Source organism: Kogia breviceps, chromosome 1, assembly GCF_026419965.1.
Source record: "Kogia breviceps isolate mKogBre1 chromosome 1, mKogBre1 haplotype 1, whole genome shotgun sequence".
Taxonomy (NCBI): Eukaryota; Metazoa; Chordata; class Mammalia; order Artiodactyla; family Physeteridae; genus Kogia; species Kogia breviceps.
The window spans coordinates 121006909-121022254 of NC_081310.1; the positions used below are offsets into that span (position 1 = coordinate 121006909).

The 15346-nt window shown below is 39.3% G+C and overlaps 1 protein-coding gene across 3 annotated transcripts in view; it reads left to right on the top strand.

Annotated features, from left to right (window-relative positions):
- GLMN (glomulin, FKBP associated protein) overlaps positions 1-15346 on the top strand; it is a 51535-nt gene that overhangs the window by 12615 nt on the left and 23574 nt on the right. For all 3 annotated transcript variants that reach the window (XR_010842253.1, XM_059082446.2, XM_067042604.1), the window contains exons 7-8: positions 1157-1259; positions 14438-14625. Coding sequence is in view for 2 of the 3 variants with exons in the window: in XM_059082446.2 (XP_058938429.1) it covers positions 1157-1259; positions 14438-14625 (291 nt within the window). In the remaining variant the exon portion in view is untranslated. The remainder of the gene's footprint in view (positions 1-1156; positions 1260-14437; positions 14626-15346) is intronic.

Consider the following 15346-nt stretch of genomic DNA (forward strand, 5'->3'; position numbering starts at 1 on the left):
CTACTAAAAAAAATTTTTTTAACATCTTTATTGGTGTATAATTGCTTTACAATGGTGTGTTAGTTTCTGCTTAATAACAAAGTGAATCAGTTATACATATACATATGTTTCCATATCTCTTCCCTCTTGCGTTTCCCTCCCTCCCACCCTCCCTATCCCACCCCTCTAGGTGGTCACAAACCACCGAGCTGATCTCCCTGTGCTATGTGGCTGCTTCCCACTAGCTATCTGTTTTACGTTTGGTAGTGTATATATGTCCATGCCACTCTCTCACTTTGTCACAGCTTACCTTTCCCCCTCCCCATATCCTCAAGTCCATTCTCTAGTAGGTCTGTGTCTTTATTCCCGTCTTACACCTAAAAAATTTTTAATTATATATGGGGCTTTTTTTTTTTTTTTTGCGGTACGCGTGCCTCTCATTGCCGTGGCCTCTCCCGTTGCGGAGCACAGGCTCTGGACGCGCAGGTTCAGCGGCCATGGCTGATGGGCCTAGCTGCTCCGCGGCATGTGGGATCTTCCCAGACCGGGGCACGAACCTGTGTCCCCTCCATCGGCAGGCGGACTCTCAACCACTGCGCCACCAGGGAAGCCCTATATATAGGGCTTTAATTATATATGGGACTCTTGAATAGTGCTGGACTGGATTATATTGAACAACATGGACCAGTAATTTTATTTTTAAAATTTTGAGACTAAAACCACTGTTAGCTTTCTATTTTGTCAGGTTAGGACATTAAAGCATTTTTTACCATTTATAAAACCCATTATTTCATGAAAGAAAACATATTTTAACTAAAATAGGTAAGGCTTAATCACAGAATAAACTTGATTTTCTAAATAAAACAAATATAGCTTTATGAAAAAATTACTGCATTGTCCTGATTTTCCTTAAACTAATGAAAACTACGTATACACTAGAACTGGTCCTAAGACAAATATTCAGTATCCATTGGTATAGTCCAGACATGGAAGTGACTTTCTCTACATTGAATCTAGCTAGGTATTCTCATGCTCTCCCCATTACTAGTAAGAAGGATCTTATATCACCAGTTTTACAGGCCATTGGGTTATTGGTGCTTATATTATTTTTCATGTGAAAATCAGTTATTTTGTACTTAGGAAGTGCTGTATTCGTTACCCATTTCTTAAATTTTAGTTGTTTCAGAAGCTTGAAATGCCCTTTGCTGACAGCACAATTCTTTGAGCAGTCTGATGACACTGGAGATGATCCTTTAAGGTGTTTTGCATCTGAAATAATAGTAAGTACAGCTAATTTAATGTTATAAAACCTGCTGTAATCTAAAATATTACCGGCTGTATTCTCATATACTGCACATGGGCATGTAAATTGATACATTTATTAATAAAGCAATGTGTATTTTTTATAGAATATAGATAAACAAAAAGATGAAAAACAAACAGCAATAATTTCAATAACTAGATATAAATAATATTAACACCTGTATTGGAAAAATCTACAGTTCTCCTTCTGTGTCTTTTTCCTTTACTTTCACTCAGAACACTTCACTTCTGACATTTCTGGTCACAAAATGTGTGGGGTTTTTAATCTTTTCTTTCTTTTTAAAAAAATTAATTAATTAATTTATTTATTTTTGGCTGTGTTGGGTCTTCATAGCTGCACATGGGCTTTCTCTAGTTGTGGTGAGCGGGGGCTACTCTTCATTGTGGTGTGTGTGCTACTCATTGCGGTGGCTTCTCTTGTTGCAAAGCACCGGCTCTAGGCGCTCAGGCTTCAGTAGTTGTGGCTCATGGGCTCTAGAATAGTTGTGGCGCACGGGCTTAGTTGCTGCACTGTATGTGGGATCTTCCTGGACCAGTGCTCGAACCCATGTCCCCTGCATTGGTAGACGGATTCCTAACTGCTGAGGGAATCAGCCTACCAATGCAGCCACCAGGGAAGTCCCATTGGGTTTCTTTCCCACACGAAACAATTCTGTAGCACTAGCTGGGTGTCCTGCAGTTAAACTCAATTTTGACACTAACTACCTGGAGTTAGTATCAGATTCTGCAGGTTAAGGGCTCAGTCCCATGAGACTGCTCCCTATTTCAGATGCCAATTGCTCGTGTTAGGTCCCCAGGTTACCCACAACTTCTGTTTGACTTGGCTACAAATCAGAGGTTCCATGACCTCCTCCCCTTTGGGTTTGATTATTTCCTAAAACAGCTCACAGAATTAAAGGAAACCCTTACTTATGTTTACTAGTTTATTAAAGGATATGATAAAGGATGCAGATGAACAGCCAAATGAAGAGATAGAACAACCAAATCAAGAGGTAATTATACATAGGTCAAGGTCTGGGAGTGTCCCAAGTGCGTGAGCTTCTGTTTTCATGATGTTGGAGTGCATCACGCTCCCAGTATGTGGATGTGTTCACTAACCTGGAAGCTCTCTGAAACCCATGCTTTGGGGATTTTATGGAGGCTTCCTCATTTAGGCATGATAAGATATTAACTCTGTTTCCAGTCTCTCTCTCCTCTCTACAGAACTGGGGGATGGGGCTCAAAATTCCAAGCTTCTAATCATGGTTGGTCTTTCTCATTACCACCCCCCATCTAGGAACCATCTTAGTACCCACTATTAAAGTGACTCAGAGTCACTTTAATAGAACAAAAGATGCTCCTAGTGTCTTATCACTTAAGAGTTTACAGAGGTTTTAGAGCTCTTTGTCAGGGACAGGGTTAAAGACAAACATTAGAACAAGAGATGTTCCTAGTGCTCTTATCACTTAGGAAGTTACAAGGGTTTCAGGAAAAAAAAGGGTTTCAGGGGCCCCATGCCAGCAACCAGTAGCAGAGACCAATATATATATATTTTCTGTTATCTCACAACACCTTCCAGACTTTTTTCTGCTCTAATACTTATAAATAAATATATACATAAAGATCCTATCATATTATATAGTTGACCCTTGAACAATGCTTAGGGGGTAGGGGCACCACAACTCTGCTCGGTCAGAAATCTGTGTATAACTTACAGTCAGCCCTCTGTACCCTGAATTTGAAATTTGAGGAGGGATAGGAGGAGTTAGGAGAGGAGATGCCAGAACTTTAGGGGAAATAAGCTTCTGAGGATGAGTGATGATTTGGTAACTGATATAAGCAGATACATAGTTTAATGGGGTTAATGCTGATGGTCAAGGTAGCAGTAAAGAGGTTATGAGTGATGAAGAGGGATGGGGGAAGGGATTTTCCCAGGAGCACATAAGAGCCTGGGGCCTCTTCATTGTTGCCAATGCTAGAGTACAGTGTGAACCTCTGGATCCAATATAAACAGCACCATATGTGATATATGTACCCCAAAATGTCTATGAAAGTTGGAAACTGTTAAGGATTTTAAGCCTGGGAGTGATGTAATCAAACTGTTTTGAGTTCATCACTTTATTGGAGGATGAACTTAGTTAAGAGTGGAAGTAGGGAGATGGGTTAGGTGTCTTTTGGGAATTAAGTGATAATGATGCGAGCCTGAGTATGGAAAGAAGAGAAGGCAGATTTCAGAACTTCATAGGTAGATAAAATTAGCAAAGTTTGGTAATGGATTGGATTTAGAAGAATAGTAAAAAGGTTGAGTTATGGACAAGGTTTTTTTGCTTAGTTAACAGGACAGGTGACGTTGCCAATAATTAAGATAGAGAATACACAGCAAGCAGTAGGGGGTTTTGTACTTAAAAAAATTTTTTTTTATTATGGAAATTTAAGACATTCATAAAAATAAAGAGAACAATATAATATACTCTCATGTACCTCCTACCCCACTTTAACAATTATCAACCTTTTTGCCAGTCTTATCTAGCCTCCCTCTTTTTTTTTGAGTTGATAAGCAATGTAAAGTTAGTTTGTTTATTTTTTTTTTATTTTTTAAAATTAATTTTTATGGAGTATACACAATGATATGATACACAATGTTGTGTTAGTTTTAGGTGTACAGCAAAGTGATTCAGTTATATATATACACATATCCACTCTTATTCTTACTCTGTAATAGGCCATTACAGAGTACTGAGTAGAGTCCCTGTGCTATACAGTAGGTCCTTGTTAGTGATCTATTTTATATACAGTAGTGCATGTATGTCAGTCCCAATCTCCCAGTTCATCCCTCCCCCCACCCCCAGCCTCCCTCTTTTTTTGCTGTAGTATTTTATAAAAAGTCTAGATAAATAATTTCATCTGTGAGTCTTTCTTTATGTATGCTTCTCTACTTGGTAAAGACTTTTTAAAAAACATAACCACAATGCCATTATGACACCTAACAAGATTAACAATAATTTCTAATATATGTATCTCTAATACCCAGAGAGAACAGGTTTTTAAGGAGCAAATTTTGGAAAAGAGTAAATGAGATTACCCAAAGCAGTAGATCAATGTGAGAAAAGGAAAACGTTCAGGACTGAATCCTGTAGGGTACCAGCACTTAAGATGAGCCCACCAAAGAGACCAAGAAAGGAGAGTCAAAGAGGTGATGAAAATATCACAGAAACTGGGGTAGTAGAGTTCAGGAAGAAGGAAATGATTGCTACTGTTAAATGCAGCAGAGATAGTCTGTAGAGTAGGAGTTGAAAAGCATCCGTTGGATTTAGGAAGTAAGATGGCATTGATAATCTTAGCAAGAGCAGTTTGAGTGGAGTGTGAAAGACTAGATAAAGGAGTGCATGAAAAATGAGAAAAAGGAAATGACTAGTATAAGCTATTCTTTAAGAGTTTGGATGAATAAGGAAGAAGAGAGGCAATAGAGAAGACACGGCCTTAGACAGGAAGGTAATTTGGGGAGACAGGAGGTGTGAGCATGTTTATAGACTGAAGGGGTGGGAACCATCACAGAGGAAAAGAGAAGTGTTATGGGATAACTGAAATAATGTGGCTCAAGGAGAGCAGACAGCTGGGCATGGGATTGAGGACACCTGGAGAGGAAGAGGCAAGAACTGGTATGCAGGTAGAAAAATTTGTAGCAGAAATGGAGTATTATAATTGAGGGAATTATATTATTATTATTATATAATTATTAATATTATAATTGAGGGAATCAGACCCACTGTCCTCAGATTCCTTAAGAATGAGAGGTGGAAATGAGGACTGAACAAGGGGCTTCAGGAAACTGGTAAAGGTTTGGAATATTGAGTGGAAAGAAAAGAAAAGAGAGGTAGAAGACGAAGAAAACATTAGTTAGTAGTGCTAAGCACTTGGCGACTGTGGTTGGAGACCACAACTATAGTGATAATACTATTTTTGTGTGCTTTTCTCGAGCAGTACTCAGCTACCTGGGTGTAGAAGTAGAGAAGGTGGTTTGTAGCTGTTTTTCCAAGGCTGGCATTTTATTGGTAGCTAACGGACATATAGGGTACAGATAGTTCAAATAACTAATAGTGCATTGGTTGGTTAGGGAAAGAAGGGGTTTAAGAGGGGACAGATAGGTAGGTTAAAATGAAGGCATAACAAGACTAGAGAAGTTAGAGGTAGATGAGTAGGTTGGCATGGGAAGTAAAATAAGAAATTGTGGTCAGAAAATGAGATGCTGGAGTTTAGGTATCTAATATGGAATAGCTGCAAATTTTGATAGAGATCCAGGATGGAATTAGGTGCCAAAACGGATTAGAAATTAAGGTCATTAGAATTTAGTGGTCAGAAAAACTATGAGGCTGGCCTGTTACAGGAGTTATCTACATGCACATTCGATTTTTCTAGGATCATAGCAGGAGTTGGATAGAGAAAAAGGATGTGAGCAGGTACCAGTCTTCCGTGAACATGGGGAAATGACCAGGAAGTCAGCGTATGACAGAGATGAGGACAGGTAAAGGGCAGTATGGCACTTGCCTCAAAGGAAAATGTGCTTTTGCCTGAGAGTGCAGGAAGAACCAAGATAATACTAAGCCTCTACCCATACCACCCTTTCCTACTGCTGCCTTCCTGGCTGTGCAATGTAAGAGGTGTGAGAGTATGAGCAGCTCCCACCAGAAACCAGTCAGGTTTAATGAGAACAGTGAGATAGAGTAAGCATCCTATGAAGAGGTTGAGGGTATAGGGAAGAGGTTCTAAGGTCTCAGTCAGTGGAAGGCACATTACAAGTAAAGCCAGCAGTGAGGAAGCACAAAGCAGTTAAGAAATAGAAGTGAAATTAGGGTAGGAAGTGAAGTGAAGGAGGTGCCTTCTGTTCTATGCTGAAGAAGTATAGGTAAATGTGGCATGCCTCAGCCATCCCTCTGGCACAAGTTGTTTTGGTATAGAACTGCTTGAATGTCCAAGGGGCAGCAGCGTAGGAACATTTCATGAAAGGGCAAAGACTGCCATGAAAAATTGTAGAGGAGCAGGTATGTTGGGTCTGAGCAAGGCTGCTGGATGGTGTGTGGATAGATAGTGAAGACCCTAATTGGACACAGGTGGACCCCAAATACCTACAGCAGCACTGTAGGATCTAGTTACATATAATGATTTTTTAAAAGGCTAGTAACCTTACTCTGGAAAAAAAAAAACCCAAAACACATCTAGCATTGGCTGAATGCAGAAATGGAGCTTCATGATTAAGAGGACATTTGGAATCTGAATACAGTAAATTTTTGTTATGGATATAACAAGAATGCAGGGCTTCGAAAATCAGTATTTAGCATCTGGTGGCTGAATAGCAGTCTCTAGTGACTGAGGATTATTTTCTGTGGTTTATATTTTGTGTTCTGAAATGACTAATGGAGCCATCTGGAGTAGGCAGGTTTTAACTCCCTGAAGATCAGAAAAGTGTTATTTGGCTTTCTAATTCTCTACAATGGCAGGCCCAGTGCCTGGCACTCAAAATGAGTGGAATATGTGGAAGGTCAGCTTTTTTTTTTTTACCATCTATTTTGGAGTATAATTGCTTTACAATGGTGTGTTAGTTTCTGCCTTATAACAAAGTGAATCAGTTATACATATACATATGTTTCCATATCTCTTCCCTCTTGCGTCTCCCTCCCTCCCACCCTCTCTATCCCACCCCTCTAGGCAGTCACAAAGCACCGAGCTGATCTCCCTGTGCTATGCGGCTGCTTCCCACTAGCTATCTATTTTACGTTTGGTAGTGTATATATGTCCATGCCACTCTCTTACTTTGTCACAGCTTACCTTTCCCCCTCCCCATATCCTTAAGTCCATTCTCTAGTACGTCTGTGTCTTTCTTTTTTTTTTGTTTTATTGCGGTACATGGGCATCTCACTGTTGTGGCCTCTCCCGTTGCGGAGCACAGGCTCCAGACACGCAAGCCCAGCGGCCATGGCTCACGGGCCTAGCTGCTCCGCGGCATGTGGGATCTTCCCAGACCGGGGCACGAACCCATGTCCCCTGCATTGGCAGGCGGACTCTCAACCACTGCGCCACCAGGGAAGCCCAGGTCTGTGTCTTTATTCCCGTCTTACCCCTAGGTTCTTCATGACCTTTTTTTTCCCTTTTTTCATAGATTCCATATATATGTGTTAGCATACGGTATTTCTTTTTCTCTTTCTGACTTACTTCACTCTGTATGACAGACTCTAGGTCCATCCACCTCACTACAAATAACTCAATTTTGTTTCTTTTTCTGGCTGAGTAATATTCCATTGTATATATGTGCCACATCTTCTTTATCCATTCATCTGTTGATGGACACTTAGGTTGCTTCCATGTCCTGGCCATTGTAAATAGAGCTGCAATGAACATATTGGTACATGACTGTTTTTGAATTATGGTTTGCTCAGGGTATATGCCCAGTAGTGGGATTGTGGGTCATATGGTAGTTCTATTTGTAGTTTTTTAAGGAACCTCCATACTGTTCTCCATAGTGGCTGTATCAATTTACATTCCCACCAACAGTGCAAGAGTGTTCCCTTTCCTCCACACCCTCTCCAGCATTTATTGTTTCTATATTTTTTGATGATGGCCATTCTGACCGGTCTGAGGTGATACCTCATTGTAGTTTTGATTTGCATTTCTCTAATGTTTAGGGATGTTGAGCATTCTTTCATGTGTTTGTTGGTAATCTGTATATCTTCTTTGGAGAAGTGTCTAGGTCTTCTGCCCATTTTTTGGATTGGGTTGTTTGTTTTTTGTTATTGAGCTGCATGAGCTGCTTGTAAATTTTGGAAATTAATCTTTGTCAGTTGCTTCATTTGCAAATATTTTCTCCCATCCTGAGGGTTGTCCTTTGGTTTTGTTTATGGTTTCCTTTGCTGTGCAAAAGCTTTTAAGTTCCATTAGGTCCCATTTGTTTATTTTTGTTTTTATTTCCATTTCTTTAGGAGGTGGGGCAAAAAGAATGTTGCTGTGATTTATGTCACAGAGTGTTCTGCCTATGTTTTCCTCTAAGAGTTTTATACTGTCTGGCCTTACATTTAGCTCTTTAATCCATTTTGAGTTTAGTTTTGTGTATGGTGTTAGGGAGTATTCTAATTTCATTCTTTGACATGTAGCTGTCCAGTTTTCCCAGCACCACTTATTGAAGAGGCTGTCTTTTCTCCATTGTATATTCTTGCCTCCTTTATCAAAGATAAAGGAGTGTGTGGGTTTATCTCTGGGCTTTCTATCCTGTTCCATTGATCTGTATTTCTGTTTTTGTGCCAGTACCATACTGTCTTGATTACTATAGCTTTGTAGTATAGTCTGATGTCAGGGAGCCTGATTCCTCCAGCTCCATTTTTCGTTCTCAAGATTGCTTTGGCTATTCGGGGTCTTTTGTGTTTCCATACAAATTTTGAAATTTTTTGTTCTAGGTCTGTGAAAAATGCCAGTGGTAGTTTGATAGGGATTGCATTGAATCTGTAGATTGCTTTGGGTAGTAGAGTCATTTTCACAATGTTGATTCTTCCAATCCAAGGACATGGTATATCTCTCCGTCTATTTGTATCATCTTTAATTTCTTTCATCAGTATCTTATAATTTTCTGCATACAGGTCTTTTGTCTCTTTAGGTAGGTTCATTCCTAGATATTTTATTCTTTTTGTTGCAATGGTAAGTGGGAGTGTTTTCTTAATTTCACTTTCAGATTTTTCATCATTATTATGTAGGAATGCCAGAGATTTCTGTGCGTTGATTTTGTATCCTGCTACTTTACCAAATTCATTGATTAGCTCCAGTAGTTTTCTGGTAGCATCTTTAGGATTCTCTATGTATAGTATCATGTCATCTGCAAACAGTGACAGCTTTACTTCTTCTTTTCCGATTTGGATTCCTTTTATTTCTTTTTCTTTTCTGATTGCTGTGGCTAAAACTTCCAAAACTATATTGAATAGTAGTGGTGAGAGTGGGCAACCTTGTCTTGTTCCTGATCTTAGTGGAAATGATTTCAGTTTTTCACCATTGAGGATGATGTTGGCTATTGGTTTGTCATATATGGCCTTTATTATGTTGAGGAAAATTCCCTGTATGCCTACTTTCAGCAGGGTTTTTATCATAAATGCATGTTGAGTTTTGTTGAAGGCTTTCTCTGCATCTATTGAGATGATCATGTGGTTTTTCTCCTTCAATTTGTTAATATGGTGTGTCACGTTGATTGATTTGCATACATTGAAGAATCCTTGCATTCCTGGAGTAAACCCCACTTGATCATGGTGTATCACCCTTTTAATGTGCTGTTGGATTCTGTTTGCTAGTATTTTGTTGAGGATTTTTGCATCTGTGTTCATCAGTGATATTGGCCTGTAGTTTTCTTTCTTTGTGACATCTTTGTCTGGTTTTGGTATCAGGGTGATGGTGGCCTCATAGAATGAGTTTGGGAGTGTTTCTCCCTCTGCTATATTTTGGAAGAGTTTGAGAAGGATAGGTGTTAGTTCTTCTCTAAATGTTTGATAGAATTCACCTGTGAAGCCATCTGGTCCTGGGCTTTTGTTTGTTGGAAGATTTTTAATCACAGTTTCAATTTCAGTGCTTGTGATTGGTCTGTTCATATTTTCTATTTCTTCTTGGTTCATTCTCGGAAGGTTGTACATTTCTAACAATTTGTCCATTTCTTCCAGGTTGTCCATTTTATTGGCATAGAGTTGCTTGTAGTAATCGCTCATGATCCTTTGTATTTCTGCAGTGTCAGTTGTTACTTCTCCATTTTCATTTCTAATACAATTGATTTGAGTCTTCTCCCTTTTTTTCTTGATGAGTCTGGCTAATGGTTTATCAATTTTGTTTATCTTCTCAAAGAAACAGCTTTTAGTTTTATTGATCTTTGCTATTGTTTCCTTCATTTATTTCTGATCTGATCTTTATGATTTCTTTCTCTGCTAACTTTGGGGTTTTTTTGTTCTTCTTTCTCTAATTGCTTTAGGTATAAGTTTAGGTTGTCTATTTGAGATGTTTCTTGTTTCTTAAGGTAAGATTGTATTGCTATAAACTTCCCTCTTAGAACTGCTTTTGCTGTATCCCACAGGTTTTGGGTCGTCATGTCTCCATTGTCATTTGTTTCTAGGTATTTTTTGATTTCGTCTTTGATTTCTTCAGTGATCACTTCGTTATTAAGTAGTGTATTGTTTAGCCTCCATGTGTTTTTATTTTTTACAGATCTTTTCCTATAATTGATATCTAGTCTCATAGCGTTGTGGTCGGAAAAGATACCTGATACAATTTTAATTTTCTTAAATTTACCAAGGCTAGATTTGTGACCCAAGATATAATCTATCATGGAGAATGTTCCGTGAGCACTTGAGAAAAACGTGTATTCTGTTGTTTTTGGATGGAATGTTCTATAAATATCAATTAAGTCCATCTTGTTTAATGTATCATTTAAAGCTTGTGTTTCCTTATTTATTTTCATTTTGGATGATATGTCCATTTGTTAAAGTGGGCTATTAAAGTCCCCTACTATGATTGTGTTACTGTCGTTTTCCCTTTTTATGGTTGTTAGTATTTGCCTTATGTATTGAGGTGCTCCTATATTGGGTGCATAAATTTTTACAATTGTTATATCTTCTTCTTGGATCGATTCCTTGATCATTATGTAGTGTCCTTCTTTGTCTCTTGTAATAGTCTCTATTTTAAAGTCTATTTTGTGTGTCATGAAAATTGCTACTCCAGCTTTCTTTTGATTTCCATTTGCATGGAATATGTTTTTCCATCCCCTCACTTTCAGTCTGTATGTGTCCCTAGGTCTGAAGTGGGTCTCTTGTAGATAGCATATATATGGGTCTTGTTTTTGTATCCATTCAGCCAGTCTGTGTCTTCTGGTGGGAACATTTAATCCATTTACATTTAAGGTAATTATCGATATGTATGTTCCTATTACCATTTACTTAATTGTTTTGGGTTTGTTATCGTAGGTCTTTTCCTTCTCTTGCATTTCTTGCCTAGAGAAGTTCCTTTAGCATTTGTTGTAAAGCTCGTTTGGTGGTGCTGAACTCTTTCAGCTTTTGCTTGTCTGTAAAGGTTTTAATTTCTCCATCAAATCTGAATGAGATCCTTGCTGAGTAGAGTAATCTTTGTTGTAGGTTTTTCTCCTTCATCACATATGTCCTGCCACTCCTTTCTGGCTTGCAGAGTTTCTGCTGAAAGATCAGCTGTTAACCTTATGGGGATTCCCTTGTGTGTTATTTGTTGTTTTTCCCTTGCTGCTATTAATATGTTTTCTTTTATTTAATTTTTGATAGTTTGATTAATATGTGTCTTGGCGTGTTTCTCCTTGGATTTGTCCTGTATGGGACTCTCTCTGCTTCCTGGACTTGATTAATTATTTCCTTTCCCATATTAGGGAAGTTTTCAACTATAATTTCTTCAAATATTTTCTCAGTCCCTTTTTTTTCTCTTCTTCTTCTGGGACCCCTATAATTCGAATGTTGGTGCGTTTAATGTTGTCCCAGAGGTCCCTGAGACTGTCCTCAGTTCTTTTCATTCTTTTTTCTTTATTCTGCTCTGCAGTAGTTATTTCCACTATTTTATCTTCCAGGTCACTTATCTGTTCTTCTGCCTCAGTTATTCTGCTATTGATCCCTTCTAGAGTATTTTTAATTTCATTTATTGTGTTGTTCATTGTTGCTTGTTTCCTCTTTAGTTCTTCTAGGTCCTTGTTAAATGTTTCTTGCATTTTGTCTGTTCTATTTCCAAGACTTTGGATCATCTTTACTATCGTTATTCTGAATTCCTTTTCATGTAGATTGACTATTTCCTCTTCAGTTGTTAAGTCTGGTGGGTTTCTACCTTGCTCCTTCATCTGCTGTGTGTTTTTCTCTCTTCTCATTTTGCTTAACTTACTGTTTGAGATCTCATTTTTGCAGGCTGCAGGTTCGTAGTTCCCGTTGGTTTTGGTGTCTGCCCCCAGTGGCTACGGTTGGATCAGTGGCTTGTGTAGGCTTCCTGGTGGAGAGGACTGATGCCTGTGTTCTGGTGGATGAGGCTGATCTTGTCTTTCTGGAGGGCAGGTCCACGTCTGGTGGTGTGTTTGGGGGTTGTCTGTGGCCTTATTATGATTTTAGGCAGCCTCTCTGCTAATGGGTTGTGTTCCTGTCTTGCTAGTTGTTTGGCATAGGGTGTCCAGCACTGTAGCTTGCTGGTTGTTGAGTGAAGCTGGGTCTTTGTGTTGAGATGGAGATCTCTGGGGGATTGTCACTGTTTGATATTATGTGGAGCTGGGAGTTCTCTTGTGGACCAGTGTCCTGAAGTTGGCTCTCCCACCTCAGAGGCACAGCCCTGATGCCTGGCTGGAGCACCAAGAGCATTTTATCCACACGGCTCTAAAATGAGCAACAAGATAAGGATGCCCACTCTTGCAACTTCTATTTAATATAGTATTGGAAGTCCTCGCAGAATTTATTGGTTACAGTGAAAGCAGTGCTCAGAGGGAAATTTGTGGTTGTAAACACCTTGGACGAGCTCAACCATAGACTGGTCACAGCTGAGTCAGTAAGCTTGAATACAGGTCAGAAGTTCCCAAACTGCAGAGAACCGATGATAACAACTCTCTGACATCCAGCCCACTTCTCCTGGAAACCAGCAAAAGCATTTATTGATTCCTTTTCCGCCAGGTCGTAGGCAGGCCCCAGATAGGGCTTGGCCTGGGCACGTGGAGCGGGGTTCCCCAGGAGGGCAAACAGGGCACGGCTGGAGCTTTGGGGGGTGCTACGTGGCCTCGGGTGTGTGGCGAGTGTCCAGGAGAGGATGGGCTGGGGTTCTGCAAGCACCACAGGCAGCTCACGGAACCGTGAACTCAGGCCCGAGGCTCTGCTGTTGCAACCTCTGGAAGGTCAGCTTTACCTTAGCTGTTTCTGTCATTCCCTTGACTTCTATATAGTAGTTTGTTGTGACCTTAACTTTCTTAAACATTTTTTGTGGAGCTTCTCAATAAATATTGACATACATATTATGTCGTTTTCTAGATAAGGAAACTGAGGCTTTAAGGAGGTTAGGTAACTAAGCCAGTATCTAACAGCTAATAGGTGGTAGAGCCAAAACTCAGATTAATTTCATTGGATACTGAAGGTCAGGTGCTTTCCAGCACACTAGAATTGGAAATGGTATAAGAGGCATAGGAGTGACCTTGTATTTCTTAAGTCTCTCTTTTTCTCTTTCCTTCCCCCCTTAAAACAAATGAACAAACATAAAACTGTAGTCAGTTAACTCAGGCAGGGATGCTTCTCTTTCTCTTACAACACAAAAGCCCATATGACCTGAGGTATCAGTACTGTTTCCTCTGTCTCTTCAGCCACTGGCCAGTGTTCCTCCTGCCCACTCCATATCCAGGCAGACAGTGGTCAGTAGAGCATTCATAGAGTATTCTTCATTTGAGTAGTTTACTGTCATTTCATGATACTTGTATGTCTCACACTTTTAGATTGTTCTCAAATATCTCTGAAGCATTTTTTAAATTGTGATAAAATATATATAAAATTTACCATTTTACCCATTAATTGTATAGTTCAGTGGCATTAAGTACATTCACATTGTTGTGTAACGATCACCACCATCCATCTCCAGAACTGTTTCATCTTCCCACCCACTTAGTTCCTTCAGGTTGTTGGCAAAAACTTATCTTCTTGAAGCTGTAGGATTGAGGTCCCCATTTTCTTGCTGGCCAGGGACCACTTTCAGTTTCTAGAAGCTGCCTGTGGTTCCTGACAGACAGCCCTCTTCATAGGCCCTCTCATAACTTGGTGGCTTAGTTCTTTAAAGCCAGCAGGGGTGAGTTTCTGACTCTTAACTAGGGCCTGGATCCTGTTTAAAAACATTCTTCCTGTTAAGTCAGGCCCATGGAGAATAGTGTCTCTTCTCAACTCAGATCAGCTGACTTGGGACTTTAATTACATCTGCAAAAATCCCTTCACTTTTGTCATATAATCTAATCATAGGGGTGGCATATGTATTCTGTTGGTTAGAAGCAAGTCTCACAGGTCCCACCCACACTCAAGAGGAGGGAATTTTATAGGATGGGGATTTTATAAGATGTGAATATGGGGTGGGAGAGGGCACAGTAGAGTGTCTGCTATAGCTTCCTTTTTTATCCATTTCACAGGGATTTTTATCAGCAATTGGACACCCTTTCCTCAAAATGATTTTTAATCATGGAAGGAAAAAGAAGACTTGGAATTATCTTGAATTTGAGGAAGAAGAAGACAAACAGTTATCAGACTCTATGGCTTCTCTGGCATATCTAGTATTTGTACAGGGCATCAGTATTGATCAGCTTCCAATGGTCTTAAGGTAGGAGTTATTGTTTATTTATGTATTCTGAAAGGAATAGCATCAAACTTATTTATCTAATGTCCAATATGTGTTTATTAATGTACTAGTACATTTTCAATGAAGTATAAACAAAACCTATTTTTATGCTAAATATTACTGCATATAATCTGTTAAAGCCAATAGTCATCAAGTAGTGAAAGTGGTTGGGTGGGTGGGTTGAAATAGACATAAGGAATGATTGGGACAAGAGTCACAAAGTGTTAAACTGAGCTTGGTTTTGAAGCTGTTGGGCCAGTTACCAATAGGGTGGTCTAAATTGCCATCATCTTTTCACTGGATTATTAATGTAATCCTGAGTGGATATTTATATATCTGCTCTCAATCCCTTTTAATCCAATTTATTCTCAACACATAGAAAGTGAAGCTTTTAAGAGTCATCCCTTAATGAAAACCCTTCAGTGGCTTCCTAAATGACTCTAAGAATAAAGTCTTAAATGCCTTCCCATGAGACAAGCTTATGCATGATCTGGTCCTTGCTTTATTGTCCTGATTGATCTCCTACCACCTTTCCTCTTGTTTACTGTGCTCCAGTAACACAGGTCTTCTTTTGGTTTCTTGTTCACATATGTCATGAACCTTCCTGATATAAGACCTTTGTACATGCTTAGAACCATCTATATCCTAAATATAGCTTTTTGAGGAAAGCCTTCTTTACCACCCAATTTAGGCTGAATCTTCC